We start from the raw sequence: 15,470 nt of genomic DNA, 5'->3' as shown, positions 1-15,470 counted from the left end.
CGTGGATTGCTTCAGTTTGATCATGTCAGCATTTTGATTTTTATCTGCTTCGGCAATTCAACGTTCCCTTTGTGCCTTGGATGATTTCGTTTTAACAAACCTGCATTGAGTAAGCTGCTCTGCTAGTTCGACCTTTTTGTTCTGCTTTGAGTAAGCTGCTCTGGTAATTCGACCCTTTGCTTCTGCCTTATGATTTAGTCGAAACAAACCTCCATGGTTCAGTAAACTGTTGACGCAGGTCCTTATTTTTTCTTTTGTAGATGTAGTCAAGACCAGACGTAACGACTACATATTGTTGTACGGGTGGAAAGTTTGTGTTTGACCTGATTTGTTAGCTGTTTACTGAATTTTGTTTTGAGGGTCAATATTTCATACAGAGCTTTTAACACCATTAACTTATTCTCATTCTAAGAGTTACAAGTCAGGCCGTATTGTAGGAAGTTTCAGAAGTCAGTTGTCAATTTTATAACTCTGCGATCTGTTAGGCCAATTTTTTATAACTCCTGCCTTTGAAGATTTTGTGGAATTCACGTGGATGTATGTCTTGATTTAATTCTGTTTTTTTTGAGCTGTTGATTTAATTCTGTTGACATGCTATACTATGCTTAGTTTTCTGCAGATTTCATTTGATGAGATGATTGGCTGCCGAGGTTGGTAAATGTACAGACTAGTGTGGGTATTACACAGATGGGATGTTATTATTTGGCCATATTTGGTAACTTTATACTAGATTTTGTTTTCAGGGGCAAGATCTCATTGCGAGCTTTAAAACAGTGCTGAAATGTCTACTTCAAGAGGAACATGGATGATATTTTGGTCATCCCTGTAGCTTAGCGCCTGTTTGGCAGCCCTCCGCGAAGCGTGCGGAGCGCCCTTTTAGCAGCTCCGCAAATTATGACTGGATGCCACTCCCTCCGGCGCGGAGCCGCGGACCGGAGAGAGTCCGAACGCGCCCTTAGTCGCAACGGTCGCTGAGGGTGCCGACGGTCGTGGAGGATGCCGAGCAGAAGCGCTACCGTCTAGGTGAGTAGCACACCTTGTGATTGTCATCCTCCTGCAAGTCGGTCGTCCTCCCCTCCCGATGATCGAAACAAGAATCGAAAGGCTATAAGTGTAACCAAGAGGGATACGATGTTGTGACAAAAATTATGGGGAACCAATTACATTTCTGGATGTTTGGTTTGAGAAGACCCAAATGCATATAAAAATACGTAGGGATTGGACTTAGAATGTGAAAGTTATGCATAGGACAAAGTGAGGTGGTGTTTTGCTGAAATTTGATGCAAATAGGGATCTGGTTTGCTCAAACCTGAGAGTAAAGTGCACCAACAGAAACATAGCAACATTCTGGTCAAGAAGCATATATCATTTGTCCAATTCAAGCGAGTATGGGGAACTTGTGTAGTTGGCAAATGATGGGGACTAAATTGCAAAAGGGCATGCTCCTGGAATTATAACATGCTTAAAACATGAAATAAAGTGCATAAAAAGATTCACTGGATTTTTCTACCCCATTTACATATATAACATGCATATGTTAAAGTTTGGATTAGACAGATTCAAGTTTTAGTTGAACTAGGAAAATTGTCCGTGCGTTGCACCGGGAGATAGGCTTAACATGTGTTATGCAACCCGCATCTTCACTACATAATAAGAATATAAGCCCCCAGCCTGAAGAAAAGCAAAACTATCCAATTGTATATGAAGACGAATATAAGAATGTTAACCCGCAAAAAGAAAGAATATAAGAATGTCATAATAGAAAAATACTCGGAAAATCATAAAACCAAGCCAGCCAGTCAGCAATAGGAACAAATCAAAACTCATCAAGGAAAATAACAACAGAAGTTTTCAGCATAAAAAGTGAAACCTGCTTCTAACCATCGGGATTCAATTAATTGCTACTAACTGGTGGCACAATGAGTATTCTTTTCTAGATGCAATAAGTTCGGTTTCCAACATAACAGCAGCTAGCTTCACTACAAAAAAAATAAAAATCGATAGCAGGTCTGGTATTGAAAACACAAACAGCTCACACTTTAAATTGAGATGGCTCTTCTTCGCAAAATAAAAATAAAATAAAATAGCTCTACTTAACTGTGGCAGCTTCAAGCACTCTCATCAATGTGCTTATGTCAAATCGATGTAGATATTCCAACATGAATTTAGTGACAGCAACGGATGATTCACAACCAGTGAAAAAGAAGCAGGGGAATAGAGGATAACCGGAAATTCAAGAAAGAAGCAAGAAAAAAATGTTTTGGGTGCTTACTGTCTCGCCCAAAGACCTTGTTTCATTCGAGGCAAAAGTTACAATGCTTTTTACAATAATATTAGTCATGGCCACCTTGCAAAGCCTAGACAACGCAAAATAGAAATTCATACAAAAAAATCATACCTTATTCATTTGCAGGAAATTAACATGAATTTTGTAGCGATTTTGCAAAGAGCAGTTCACATATTTACATTGTGTGATAGGCCCGGACTACTCCCTCTCTTGCAAGTCTGCCTGTTGCTTCACATTATTGAATATCATCATGCCTGTGTTCTCTCCTTGAATGTAATCTTGAACCTCTCCTGTAGAACATCAAATAGAGCGCTTGTGCCATCAGAGGTGATGGTGATACCATGTACATCTGAAAGTTTATCTTTTGGCATGAACCTATTCAAAGTACTAAATCAAATGATGGTCTACACATGGGTGTGCCAATCTTGCCTTAGGCCCTTAACTTTTGTCTGTTTGCTAATTTCTTCCATGGCTTTGGAGCATGCATTCTTCTACGGATTGATTACTTTTGACATTTAAAAATGTTCTCATGCCTTATCAAGTTATCATACAGGACAATCCCATATACGAACCAAAAATGGTTTTGATTACATAGTAATTACTTATTCTAACACAAAAGCAAAATGCAAAACAACCCGCATAAGAGGACCAAGGGGTGCCTGAATACAGTTCCCAAGATTAGCACGCACAAGTGAGATCTTTGGTACTCCCTCCGTTTCAGTTTACAAGTCCTGCATGTATATCTAGGTTGTCAATTTTATCACCCTAATATAAACTATATAACACAAAATTATACTGTTTGAAAATAGAACATTGGAAGTTTATATTGGTATATTTTTTGTAAGATATGACTTGTATTAGGTTGGTCAAATTGACGACCTAGGGGTACACGCACGCCCTGTAAACTGAGAGAGAGGAAGCAAAATGAATGGGTTCCACAAGCTCAAAAGATGCGTAAAAATACAAAAACAATCCGAAGCGGCCTCTCAAATACATGGTCAATAAAGGGAATTCAAGTATCCATGATCTTGGGACAAAGCAAATCCAGTAAGTTGTTGAATCCATGAATAGCTGCAATCACTGAAGAATCAAGGAGTCGACACAAACTACCTAAGCCAGGGGGACCAAAAGGCATGCCATAGTCAAAAGGATAAGAATTCTCATATGCAGAAGTATCAGTTCCCCTTGAGCAGAATACCGAGTGATAACAAATGTATCATATGCAGAGAGTGAAACTGTATGTAATGGAAACTTTTAAACTGAAAGCCTATGGGGCAACAATTTCTTCTCTCACAACAGACAGTTTTTCTTCCTCGCGTTATCGCCCTCGAATCTTCTATTGCAATACGCTTCTCCTGAACCATACAGGGAAGTTACGGAAAACATCAGTATGTAGCCTATCATTCTTGTCTATTTCCTACAAATCATTTTTATGAGTTGTTCACTATGAGAAACAATCTCAGGGAAAAGCTAGATTAATGACCAAAGAAATGAAATTATAGACCAGTACGTAGTATGATTGAATTATTAGAGAATATGCTGCTATAGAAAATGCATTTAGTGAAACTGGATTATTATCTTCTTAAACCAAAAGAGAATGTATGGCTATAACAAAAAGGATTCGAGATGAGAAAAGAAATAACATAATGATCGTGAAATGATGGCAGAAGAGATACAAACACAAACCTGATGTTGCTAATAGATAATTGCAGATGCATGGCTCTACCGATTTCATAAGCAACATCTGTAGATTGCATAAGTTGGGTCATTTAGGGTCTTTCCTATAAAAATAGTAGCATGTGCTCCAGTTACTTCTCCAGCAATACTCTTTTGCGATGCTACTCTTCTAGCAAAAATAATAACTTAACAACTATTCTTCATCTCAAAATCGTTCATGAAAACCCACGGAAGTCCAGACTTCTTTGCCTATGATTAGGCCTACAGCCTGAAGACTTGCATTGAACTCGTCGTCTTGTTGCCTGAAGGAAACTTAGTGCGAACATCAAGCAGACTGTACGAGCTTCACAACCACAATAGCAGAGTGCATAACTTGGTAGTTTCATATTTAACATCTTCTACTTTGATATTGTTTTGACAACTCGATGGAAAGGCTCGACAGAATAACATGGTTATAATTAACAGTCTGACGACCTAACGCAAGCATTTCCTCCTGACGGGGAACCGACTCCACACCATAGGTTCAAGAGCTTCCAGGGGAGGCCACCATCGAGAAAAGCTGTTTCTAAAAGGAGGGACTTAACGTGGGAGAGCAGAGACTACAATTGATAAGGACGGTCCGAGGGAAGCCTGAGGGCACGGTTGTAGGTAGTGGCAGTTTCGGCACATCACTTACAAGTTGAGACCCGTGCATGTTTAATTTTATTTTTCAAGCGCCATGGTTTGCCACGGGAAAAAGGCAAGGAAGGCCTCCAAGTAAGAAGGCGGGTAATGCCTCCAAGTGCATACCTTCTAATTAGAGCATCTAATTAATTTGAGTCTGTGTTTCTAATTCTTAGTCATAAGCCTGAAACAGTATGTCCATTTGTGACCATGAACCTGCAGTTTTTGAAATAAATGAGTTTTGTTCCGTGTGAACTGATCAAAGACGACCATTGATTTTACCTTGGCACTTGACTGAGTGAGAATGTTTCAGAAAGGATGGTGAGTTTCCACACTCCTTTTTTTAACCAAACGATCAGTGTCCTCCCCTAGTTACACAAAAAGTGGTGGCAAAACAAATATCATTAGCAACCGTGAGGGTGATAGACTAATAAGAAAGTGCAGTCTGCATTCTTTTGACCAAAACTATTCATATTTCTGCAGTGCATCTATCCATTAGCAGTAATAACATTGTTCTGTAGTTTTTGCGGTATTGGTGGCTAATAAACAAATTCCTGAGGGTAACTCTTTTATAGAATTGAAGTTATGGCAAGCTCAAATCATCAAACAGTTGGAATACATTGCCAATGCCAGATAGCAATCAACAAGGGCGCATTCAGACTGACAAAGGGAAGTGCGGATTGAACCTGAGAAGCAAAAGGAGTTGTTGGCTGGACACAGTACTACAACTCGTTGTCGACCTTGATGGAGATCCCCAGGTCCGGCCACCTACAGGGCATTTGTATGCTGCGTCTGCCGTGTCGATGGTTCGACATAGCGCCGGCTGCATCATCTCCTTTCCCTTCCCCCATGTTCTCTATTAATTGGTGGTTGTACGCTGCCATAATGAACTCCCTGTAGTGAGTAAACATAGATCGTGGCCACACATCAACAAAAATAAAATGCTGCATAGAGGCAACGGAGAAGAGCAATGGCGATGTCGGGGCTACTGGTGTTGGACGAAGTTGAAGGCTGTCCAGGTGGAGGGGCTCACCATAGTGGAGAAGTTGGATGCGGCAGCTGGTGAACGGCGAGGAGCACCGAGGCACGAACCAAAGTTGGTCGCGCCCTCCATTAATCTGCTAGGCCAGGGCGGCGGTGCGTGGAGGGCAGCGAGCAGGGGAGCTTAGAGCGGTAGCACACGGGATCATTGGCGTGTCGGGTGGCCTGGTGGAGGCTCGCTCCAATGACCTCAGGGTCCAGGCGAGCTCGCTGGGTGAGGCCGTTGAGATGGCGGATAGGCACTTGGGGATCAAATGGCGATGGGGGACCTCGGCAGCGGAGCCTGGCCTAGCAGGAGCGATGGCTGGGGTTCCTGGGCGGCGCGGCCGCTGCGGGGAGGTTGACGCGGCGATTCGACGGAATTTGGTGGCTACTCCATGGATTTGAGGACACAAAATCCAACTCTGATCCAAGTCAGAGAAGCACGGCACATGTGCAGGAGGTTCGAGATTGAAGAGGCTGCGGGTGGCGCCGGAGAGTATTAGGGGCGGATCGGGAGGGGAAGGAGAACAGGCCGGTGGATGGCCGGAGAAAAAGACCTGCCGCCGCCGACGGCGCCATGCCCGTCTAGATCGAGCAGAGCACGCATAAAGGAAAAGAGCTCGTCCCTTTAAAATGACCACGGGTTGAATATAGCAAACTATAGGGTCTTTTCTGCAAAACCGAAACGTTATGTCAAATTTACCACTTAAGAAGGGATTGCGGGTTGAATTCCCAAAAACACATGGGCTTTTTGGGGAAAGCGCCGCGACGGTGAACCCGAAGACCCAATCCGTGCTTTATTATTAGGGAGAGATTAGTAGAATCCAGAAAATAGTTTAATTCAAAAAAGAAATCAAAAACAAAAAGGAAATAAAAGAAAAGGCTACGGGCACCCAAATCCAGCTGCCAATGAGACCGACTAGTGGGCCAGGGGCCATGTGGCTGTGAGTGTGCGTGGACAATGTGGTGTGTGGGTGACAGGTGGGTCCTAGGGGTCCTCGCTTTGTGCTGGCCGGGACTCAAACCCGCGGCCGATGTTTGAGCTGGCTAGGCACAACTAGCTGAGCAACGAGTGTGTTTGAAACATAGAGGAGTGTGCGGCCTTAAGTGGTTGACTCGCGCCCTGACAAGTGGGGCCAACTCATCAGCGAGACAAGGGGCGAAGCAGTACGTGGAGAATCTAATCCTATGTGTTGGCTAGGGATCCAACGATGGAGATGAGCTCGCGTTCGAATCGAAACAAAGGAAGCAGAGTATCTGCCGACAATGACCAAAACCAGGGCGGAGCACTCGTCGAGATGGATCCCGCCATGCTCAAGAGGAGTGGGTGTGTGTGTGTTTTGTTCACGGTGGAGTTCCGCATCCCCGACGACCAAACGTGACGTCAAGCACCGATGGAAACGACGGTGGCAACTTGCCGGAGTGGGGAGGCGCTCGGGTGCGCAAGGCATCGTGGCTATGGCATGCAAATAAGAAAACTAACGCTGCCATACTACTCTACATGCTCGCGCAGACGTGAGACTGCCAAAGGAACGAGCCTGAGGTCATCGGAGCGTGGCCGGCGACATGGCCGTGAGGAGGAGCTCTCAGGATTGAGACAAATCCATCGATGTAGGAGTGAATCGGAAGGGGGGAAGGGTTTGTGGAAGCGGGTGCTCACCATAAGCACGCCAGTGCGCTTGACTGGTTGAGAGGTGGATGTAGACGATGGGAGTTTGAGAAGGAGCGGTGACGGGCGTAGATAAAGAAGAGGAAGACGGCGACACTGTCTTGGTGTCCCATGGCGATGCAGAAGTAGTAGTCGACGGATTCGACGATGGAGAATTAGCCGGAGATGCAGACGGCGTAGGAGGAGGGCGATGGCCACGGCCACACAATGGTCGTTCTCTCAGACGCCGTCAGGGTGGCGTCGAATTGGCGGGATCTAGGGTTTCCATGGTTTTCATGTAAGAGGGGGAAGAGAGGAGAGGTGGGTGGCGTGTGGCTATCACAGCGAGGGGGGAGATAAGGCAAATAAGGAGTCAGCTAAGGACAACACGCTCGCTCGGGGTGCCCATATGCGTGCAGACGAACAAGGGGACCGAGGAAGAAGAGAGTAGGTGCAGGCACCGATTGCCAGTCGCTGATTGCTGGGTCCTCCAGTGTCATGTGGGGGCGAACAAGTGCGAGGGTAGAGAGGTGGCGCGGTGAGAACAATTTCCAGAGGTTTGGTGGGTTGAGGCGCTCGGTCTCTCTCTCTCCCTCTCATGTGCATTTTTTCTTTTTTCTTTTTCTTTAAGCATAAAACTTGAGGAAAAAGAAGGCAAGGGTAAAGATGGAGTTTAACAAGTGCGAGGGTAGAGAGGTGGCGTGGTGAGAACAATTTCCAGAGGGTTGGTGGGTTGAGGCGCGCTCTCTCTCTCTCATGTGCATTTTTTCTTTTTCTTTTTCTTTAAGCATAAAACTTGAGGAAAAAGAAGGCAAGGGTAAAGATGGAGTTTAACAAGGATGGATATTTTTCTGGACTCGGAAAAATATGGAGAAATTTATAATAATGGTTCGAGATTATTTGGAGCAGTTTGAAAATTCCCAAGTTTGAATTTGTTCAAACTATTTGGAATTTTAAACCAATTGAGATGAACTTCAAAAAGGATGAAATTTTAGGAGGTGCCCTACACACCAAATCTGACTTATGGGTGAAAGTTGGACACTTATCGAGCGCCAAAAAATGTAACTCAAATATCCCATTTCAAAATAAAAGAAGTTGAAAGTGGCATAGCGGATTTGGAAAAGTTGCATGGTCTTGATGAAAGTTGATCATGGTTTGGGGTAAGTGAAAGTTGATGAAAGAACATGCGGTGCCCCCATGTTTGGTTTTGGCAATTGATGACAATCTCTATGGACTAATGGTTGCATTGAGTTATATTTGAAGGGTTTGTCCATAGGCTTTTCTTGGAGTCCACTTGTTGGTTTCAAGGAGAGTTTGTGATGACCAAGTTGCTATTAAGGAATTATCCAAAGATTGGTCTTATGAGTGTTGAGCTTATTGCAGGCATGTCTTGAAGAAGAAGATTATGTGATCATTCATGTTTACCTTCAAGACATCATCCAAATGAAGAGAGTTGGAAAGATTCAAGGTTGATTAAGACTAAGTCAAAGAATGAATCAAGTTGATCAACACACAAAGCATAGAAGATGTACCGAGAGGGATCAAGCGATCCCATGGTATGGTAAGCATGGTCAATTACGCTTTGTGTACTAACCCATGGTCTTCGTGAGAGTTCTTTGTGGGGTTAGGTTGTGGTGTGCAAGCTCAAGTTGAATCATCACGAAGAGATCATATGCTTGAAGCTTGCCGTCCATTGTGGCGACAATGGACTTGTGAAGATGTGCAGAAGAGTGGCTCACCCATAGTGGAGTATGGGGGAGCAATCAACTAGTCTTCTTCGAGCCAATGCAATCAAGAAAGGTGGTCCAACTTGAGGGAGTCAAGATCGTCATCATCTAGCTCAAGTGGATCATGTGCAAGGCAAAGGTTTGCCCTTGATAGGTTTTCTATTTTACCGGTCTCACGGTAGTTGTGGTAGACCGGGTTATAGGATTGATTGCCGTACTATCAAGGGGGCTCTCGATGAGTTGCTTGATCGTATCATTCGTAGAGAGCTCAAACCATTGCATCCTTGCATCTTCTTTTTGGTTCTTGTTTGGTTCTTCTCCTTGTGAGTTTTGGAGCTTATGGTCATTTTTATGACAAGCTCGAGTTCATCGAAAACGGAGTTCTCATGCATCTTCTATGATGTTTTCGATGTTGGAGGGTATGGCGGTTCTTCTCGGTTGGAGGTTTCACTCCTTTGTCTTGCTCTATCCAACAAGCTTGAATTTGCTCAATTCGGAGCTCATATGAAGAAGTTATGGCAGTTCTGGTTTTCCTTGGAGTATTCTTTGTTTTCGTGGTTGAGGCATAAGGTTGGCCCCAGCGGTAGTACCGCGACCACAGCGGTAGTACCACCGAAGCTCCCCAGCGGCAGTACCGCTCTCAGAGCGGTAGTACCGCTCCAAGCGGTAGTACTGCTCTCAGAGCGGTAGTACCGCTCTCCGAACGGTAGTACCGCTTGGGATTTTCGGCCGTAGTACCGCTGTGCGTCTGGGCTACTTCTGCCTCGATTCTCGTACGAAGTTTTTTCGTGTTGGGTTTTGCGGCACTAAGGGCGGCAGTAGGAGCGGTAGTACCGCCCTAAGCGGTAGTACCGCTCTTCCCTAGCGGTAGTACCGCCCTGGGGTCATGGCCCTGGCAGTGCGGCAGTACCGCTGGGTTGAGCGGTAGTACCGCCCGGAGCGGTAGTACCGCCCTTCCCTAGCGGTAGTACCGCTCTGTGCGGGGATGTTCAGTGGGGTAACGGTTGGACTTTCCCCCTCCTATAAAAGGGGGTCTTCTTCCCCATTGAACCTTATCCTTTAAGCTCGTGTTCTTCCCCCATTGTTGACCTTCTCCGAGCTTGCTATCTCTCAATCCCTCCATGGATTCTTGCTAGTTTTGGGGGGAAAAGAGAGAGGAGATTTAGATCCACATTTCCACCAATCACTTTCTCCTCTATGTGAGGGGAACCCCTTGGATCTAGTTCTTGGAGTTCTTGTTGTTCTCCTTCTTGTTCTTCCTCTCATTTTCCTCCCTAGCATTAGTTGCTTCGATGGGATTTGAGAGAGAAGGACTTGGGCACTCTGTGTGCCCTTGCCATTGTATTTGTGCATCGGTTGAGTTCTCCACGGTGATACATGGAAGTTACAAGTTGAGAAGCTTATTACTCTTAGGTGCTTGGTGCCCTTGAGCTTGTTCCTCTTGGGTGCTTGGGCGCCCTAGTCGATTGGTGGTGTTCGGAGCTCAATCATTGTGGTGTAAAGCTCCGGGCAAGTGTCGGGGTCTCCAATTAGGTTGTGGAGATCGCCCCGAGCAATTTGACGGGTTCCGGTGACCGCCCCCATGGGTTGCCAAAGTGTACGGGTTCGGTGACCGCCCCCAAGGGTTGCCATTTGTACGGGTTCGGTGACCGCCCTCAAGGGTCCCTTAGTGGATTCACGGCATCTTGCATTGTGCGAGGGCGTGAGGAGATTACGGTGGCCCTAGTGGCTTCTTGGGGAGCATTGTGCCTCCACACCGCTCCAAACGGAGATTAGCATCCGCAAGGGTGTGAACTTCGGGATACATCATCGTCTCCGCGTGCCTCGGTTATCTCTACCCGAGCCCCTTTACTTATGCACTTTACTTTGTGATAGCCATATTGTTCTTTGTCATACATCTTGCTATCACATAGTTGCTTATCTTGCTTAGCATAAGTTGTTGGTGCACATAGGTGAGCCTTGTTGTTGTAGGTTTTGTGCTTGACAAATTAACCGTTAGGTTTATTCCGCATTTGTTCAAGCCTAAACCGTAATTATTTTAAAGCGTCTATTCACCCCCCCCCCCCCATCTAGGCGACATCCTCGATCTTTCAGTTGAGAAATAGCTTAGTGGAAGTGACCATGACATGAAGTGGAGTTAAAAATGAAACATAAGGTTGATATGCATAGAAGAGAAACAAAACACACAATGCAAGTTCAACCATAACAAAAGAACACAAAAAAAGTCCTATGGCAAAGGGGTCTTGGGTCTGGGCTGCTATAGGGATGGACAAGTGAAGTTCGCAAGTCTAAAGTTTGCTCCGGGGGTGTACACGAGCCAAATCAGAAGTTTGGAGGTCTGAAATTTGATCTCAACCTAGTAATTTCTCTTCTGGACAACTCAAATCAAGGTTCAGAAGTGTGTTGGAGCTATAGGTCTCTAGTGTTCAAACCTTGTCTGAGACCTTCAGACGTGCACATTAACACACGGATAATTGTTTTAGAGATATGCACTGCAAATAGCCCCCTTTTTCCCCAGCAAGGGGTGACCGTTGGATTCACTCGCTCGTCATTGTTTTGAGCTTAGTCACCTCGTTCGCCCCAAGCATACACCCAAGTGGGAAGATCATGATTTCGAGCCTACATCCGACATCCAGCTATGAAATTTTGCTCTCACCCCATAAGCTATTGAAATATGAGGTGGGCTTTAGGTCCATATAACATTTTCTGAAAAATCTCTAAGGGCTCATGTGGGTTTATTGACACTAGGTGTAGTGGAAAGTTTAGTTCCACCCCGGAAGTTGGAGAGGAATTGGACCTCTTTATAAGGGTTTCTCTTCTACATGCTATTGGAGCTTGAGAAGAGAAGAGACCCTCGCGCACTCCTCCTCCGCCGCCCGCCTCGCCACGACGCGGGTTGCGGGAATGAGCCAAGCCGAGCTCACAGGCTCGCCTCCGATCCGCTACTTCCTCTATGTCCGTGCCGTCATCATCACCACCATGTCCACCGCCGCCGAACGTGCCGCCGCCGAGAAAATTGAAGCCGACAAGAAGGCCGCTGTTGCCGCCACCACCGCTGTGGCTTCTGCTTGGCCTACTGGAGGGTACAATTCGTTTATCCCGCTCATTTTTATTACTGTCTTAGCCATACTAGCGTTATGCGTAGATGTATCTATTGTTAGTGTAGTATGTGCTTTCGTGATCCAATATTAGCATGTTGTTAATTCCGTCAATGCCATGCTAGTGATAATTCTTGGATTAAATTAGTCAAAAAATTGCATATTTACTCAGTATAAGCTTTCCATCATGCTTGTTACCCTAGGAGTTGTGAGAACACCTTGACAGTTCAAGTCATCCGGGAGCTTCCTAGGTTGAGCATTAGTCTCAAGAAGTCAGTGAAGGCCAATGACCAACTCAAGATCTACATTCGAGCTCAAACTATGTGGCCTAAGATAAAGTAGATGCCTAAGTCTCTCCAACAGATATGTAGAATCTTCCCAAGGATTCTCCGGGCATAAATATCATCATCTGCGTGTTCTATTTGGTTGTTGATATATAATTTTGTCTCTATCTCGCCTGTTGGTAAGTCTAACTTGTTGGGGCATCTCGATTCACATGATTACAAAACACAAATGAGTAGGAGAAAACATAGGATTCCAGTGCCACATCCATTTGAATTCTACATGATTTTGTCTGCTTCATTGCATCGTAGGGAAACAACAAATTATTTTCAAGAGGTTTGAGTGGATGCTAAAATTTCCATGGATTATAGTACAAAGGGATTGTTACACTTTTTATATAGGATTCAGTTCTACGAATCAACCAACCAACGTAGATTTTTTTTCAAGGATTGCAATTCTTCAAAATCTCTCAAAAATCCAGTTGAATCAAACATGCCCTAAATCTTGAGTACTTCTATTTGTATTGCTAGTCCAGCACCGACATTGTTTATATTTACTAGAAGTATTAACATATTAGTTTAGGTGAAATGTTCACCATATATCCTTTTGAGGAAAAATCTTACTAGTAACATAGTTAGGTTGGAGGATCCATTGTTGGTGATAGTTTTCTTTAGGCAGTTTATCATAGTTATCGTTTAAGGATTGATGATCACATATATAGCATTTTTTATAGCGCGCGCACACACATATAGTTGTGACCGAAAAAAATATATCCGTTAACTAGCGAACCTTCACCAGGGAGGGTGGCATTTGCGAACGTTTTAGGTGGCATTTTTAGTTATGAGGGGATGACAGTTTCTTCAGAGTGACATGACAGTTTCCTTCGAGAAGGCATTTTTTCGTTTTAAAACATCCGTCATTTGATCTTTCTTCACAACTTAAACTACCATCAAATGACGTTGGCCTGCCACCTCCCTTTCAGCAAACATCAGCTGGGTAACAGTACCCAAAAAAAATATAATTGTGCAACGGCCGGATCCTTTTCGGTGTGCCAAGGCCTAGCCCAGCTTATGGTAAGCGCGCCCTAATCGCTACAGAACGCACCAAGAAGCCCCCCGAACTTCACCTAAAAAGAAAGCCCCCCCAAACAAACCTTCCCGCGCGCGGAACTGCGACATGACGAGCACACGGATCCACTCCCTGCGCGCGCCCAGATCCAGCCGTCCATTAAATCCAACGATCCCACATCCCGCCACCTCACCGATCCGGACCCCAACAGTCTCCACCAATCACGCCCATCGACGCACCCCCATATATTCGCACCTCCCGGTCCTCCGAAACCCAGAACTCAAACCCCAACGCAAGTCTCCCACCTCGCGCGTTGCAACCTTCCCCAATCCGATCTCTTGTCGCCTCCGCCGAAGCCGCCATGGAGCCCAAGGCCGAGAAGAAGCCCGCTGCGGAGAAGAAGCCGGTGGAGACAGAGAAGAAGCCCAAGGCCGAGAAGCGCGTGCCCGGCAAGGACGGCGGCGCCGACAAGAAGAAGAAGGCCAAGAAGAGCGTCGAGACCTACAAGATCTACATCTTCAAGGTGCTCAAGCAGGTCCACCCCGACATCGGCATCTCCTCCAAGGCCATGTCCATCATGAACTCCTTCATCAACGACATCTTCGAGAAGCTCGCCGGCGAGTCGGCCAAGCTCGCGCGCTACAACAAGAAGCCCACCATCACCTCCCGGGAGATCCAGACCGCCGTGCGCCTCGTCCTCCCCGGCGAGCTCGCCAAGCACGCCGTCTCCGAGGGCACCAAGGCCGTCACCAAGTTCACCTCCTCTTAGATTACCGTCGCCTGAATCTCTTATTGGCTTTGTTCCGAATGTTCCTATGTCGTCAATCATAGGGGGTTATATTCCCCTTTACAGACAGTGTAAAAATGAGTCAGATTTGCTAAATCAATGAATCATCCAGTTGTTGTTACAAACGTGCCTTGCTTCAGCAATTTAACTTTCTCCTCTTAACTTGGATGATTTCGTTGAAGCAAACCTCCATGGTTGTGTAAGCTGCTCTGGTAATTTTATCTTTTGATTATGCCTTGTTTGATTAAGCTGCTCCGGAAAGTTGACCTTTTGCTTCTGCCATACTCCATGGTTCAGTAAACTCTTGACGCAGGTCCTTATTTTTCCTTGTGTAGATGCAGTCAGCTACAGATTGTTCTACAGGTGGAAAGTTTGTAACCTGATTTGTTAACTTTTTACTGAATTTTATTTTCAGGGTAAGTATTTCATTCCGAGCTTTTAACGCCATTAACTTGTTCTCATTCTAAGAGTTTTAGAAGTCAAGCCGTACTCTAGGAAGGTTCAGAAGTCAGTTGTCTGAATTTTATAACTCTATGATTTGTTCGGCCAATTTTTTAAATTCTGAATGTGCTTCTGCCTTTTGAAGATTGCGTTAAATTCACGCTGACGTATGTCTTGATTTAACTCTGTTGATATGCTATACTATCCTTGGTTTTCTGTAGAATTCATTTCCTGAGATGATTGGCTGCCAACTGAGGTTGGGAGATGTACAGATTATAGATGGGAAGTTATTATTTGGTCATATTTGGTAACTTCATACTGAATTTTGTTTTCAGGGGCAAGATCTCATTGCGAGCTTAAAACAATTTACTCATTAGAAAATTCAGAAAGCCAGCCGTATTCTAGTGATTCTGTATACGTGCAATCCAACCCAGTGCTGAAATGTCTACTTCTAGAGGAATACAGATGATATTTTGGTCATCCCTGTAGCTTAATATGGTACTCCCAATAAGTTTGATTCGAACGATTTTATTATCCTTAAACACCATGAATTTCTAGCCCTGTACGACAATAGTTTGAAAAAGAAAACATTGGCAGCTTCAAACCAATTAGGACCCCGGAAGTCCAGCTCTACTGTATACTCCCTTTGCAAACAAATATAAGACGTTTTACAAGGGGAGTAGGAAGTTTCAGTTAAGAAGATGTCAGTTATTTTAACTCTGTGATCTGCCAGAACAATTTTTCTGTTTTGTTCTGAACCTTGTGCTTC

The 15,470-nt window shown here is 44.9% G+C and overlaps 1 protein-coding gene across 1 annotated transcript; it reads left to right on the top strand.

Annotated features, from left to right (window-relative positions):
- Positions 1–13,735: 13,735 nt before the first annotated feature.
- Positions 13,736–14,385, top strand: LOC123065905 (histone H2B.5-like). Its single transcript, XM_044489099.1, has one exon. The coding sequence runs from the start codon at positions 13,835–13,837 to the stop codon at positions 14,240–14,242; it is 408 nt and encodes a 135-aa protein (XP_044345034.1). The 5' UTR covers positions 13,736–13,834; the 3' UTR covers positions 14,243–14,385.
- Positions 14,386–15,470: the final 1,085 nt, after the last annotated feature.

This window comes from Triticum aestivum, chromosome 3B, assembly GCF_018294505.1.
Source record: "Triticum aestivum cultivar Chinese Spring chromosome 3B, IWGSC CS RefSeq v2.1, whole genome shotgun sequence".
Lineage (NCBI taxonomy): Eukaryota > Viridiplantae > Streptophyta > Magnoliopsida > Poales > Poaceae > Triticum > Triticum aestivum.
The sequence above is the reverse complement of the archived record's forward strand: the minus strand, read 5'-3'. Positions and strand labels throughout refer to the sequence as shown.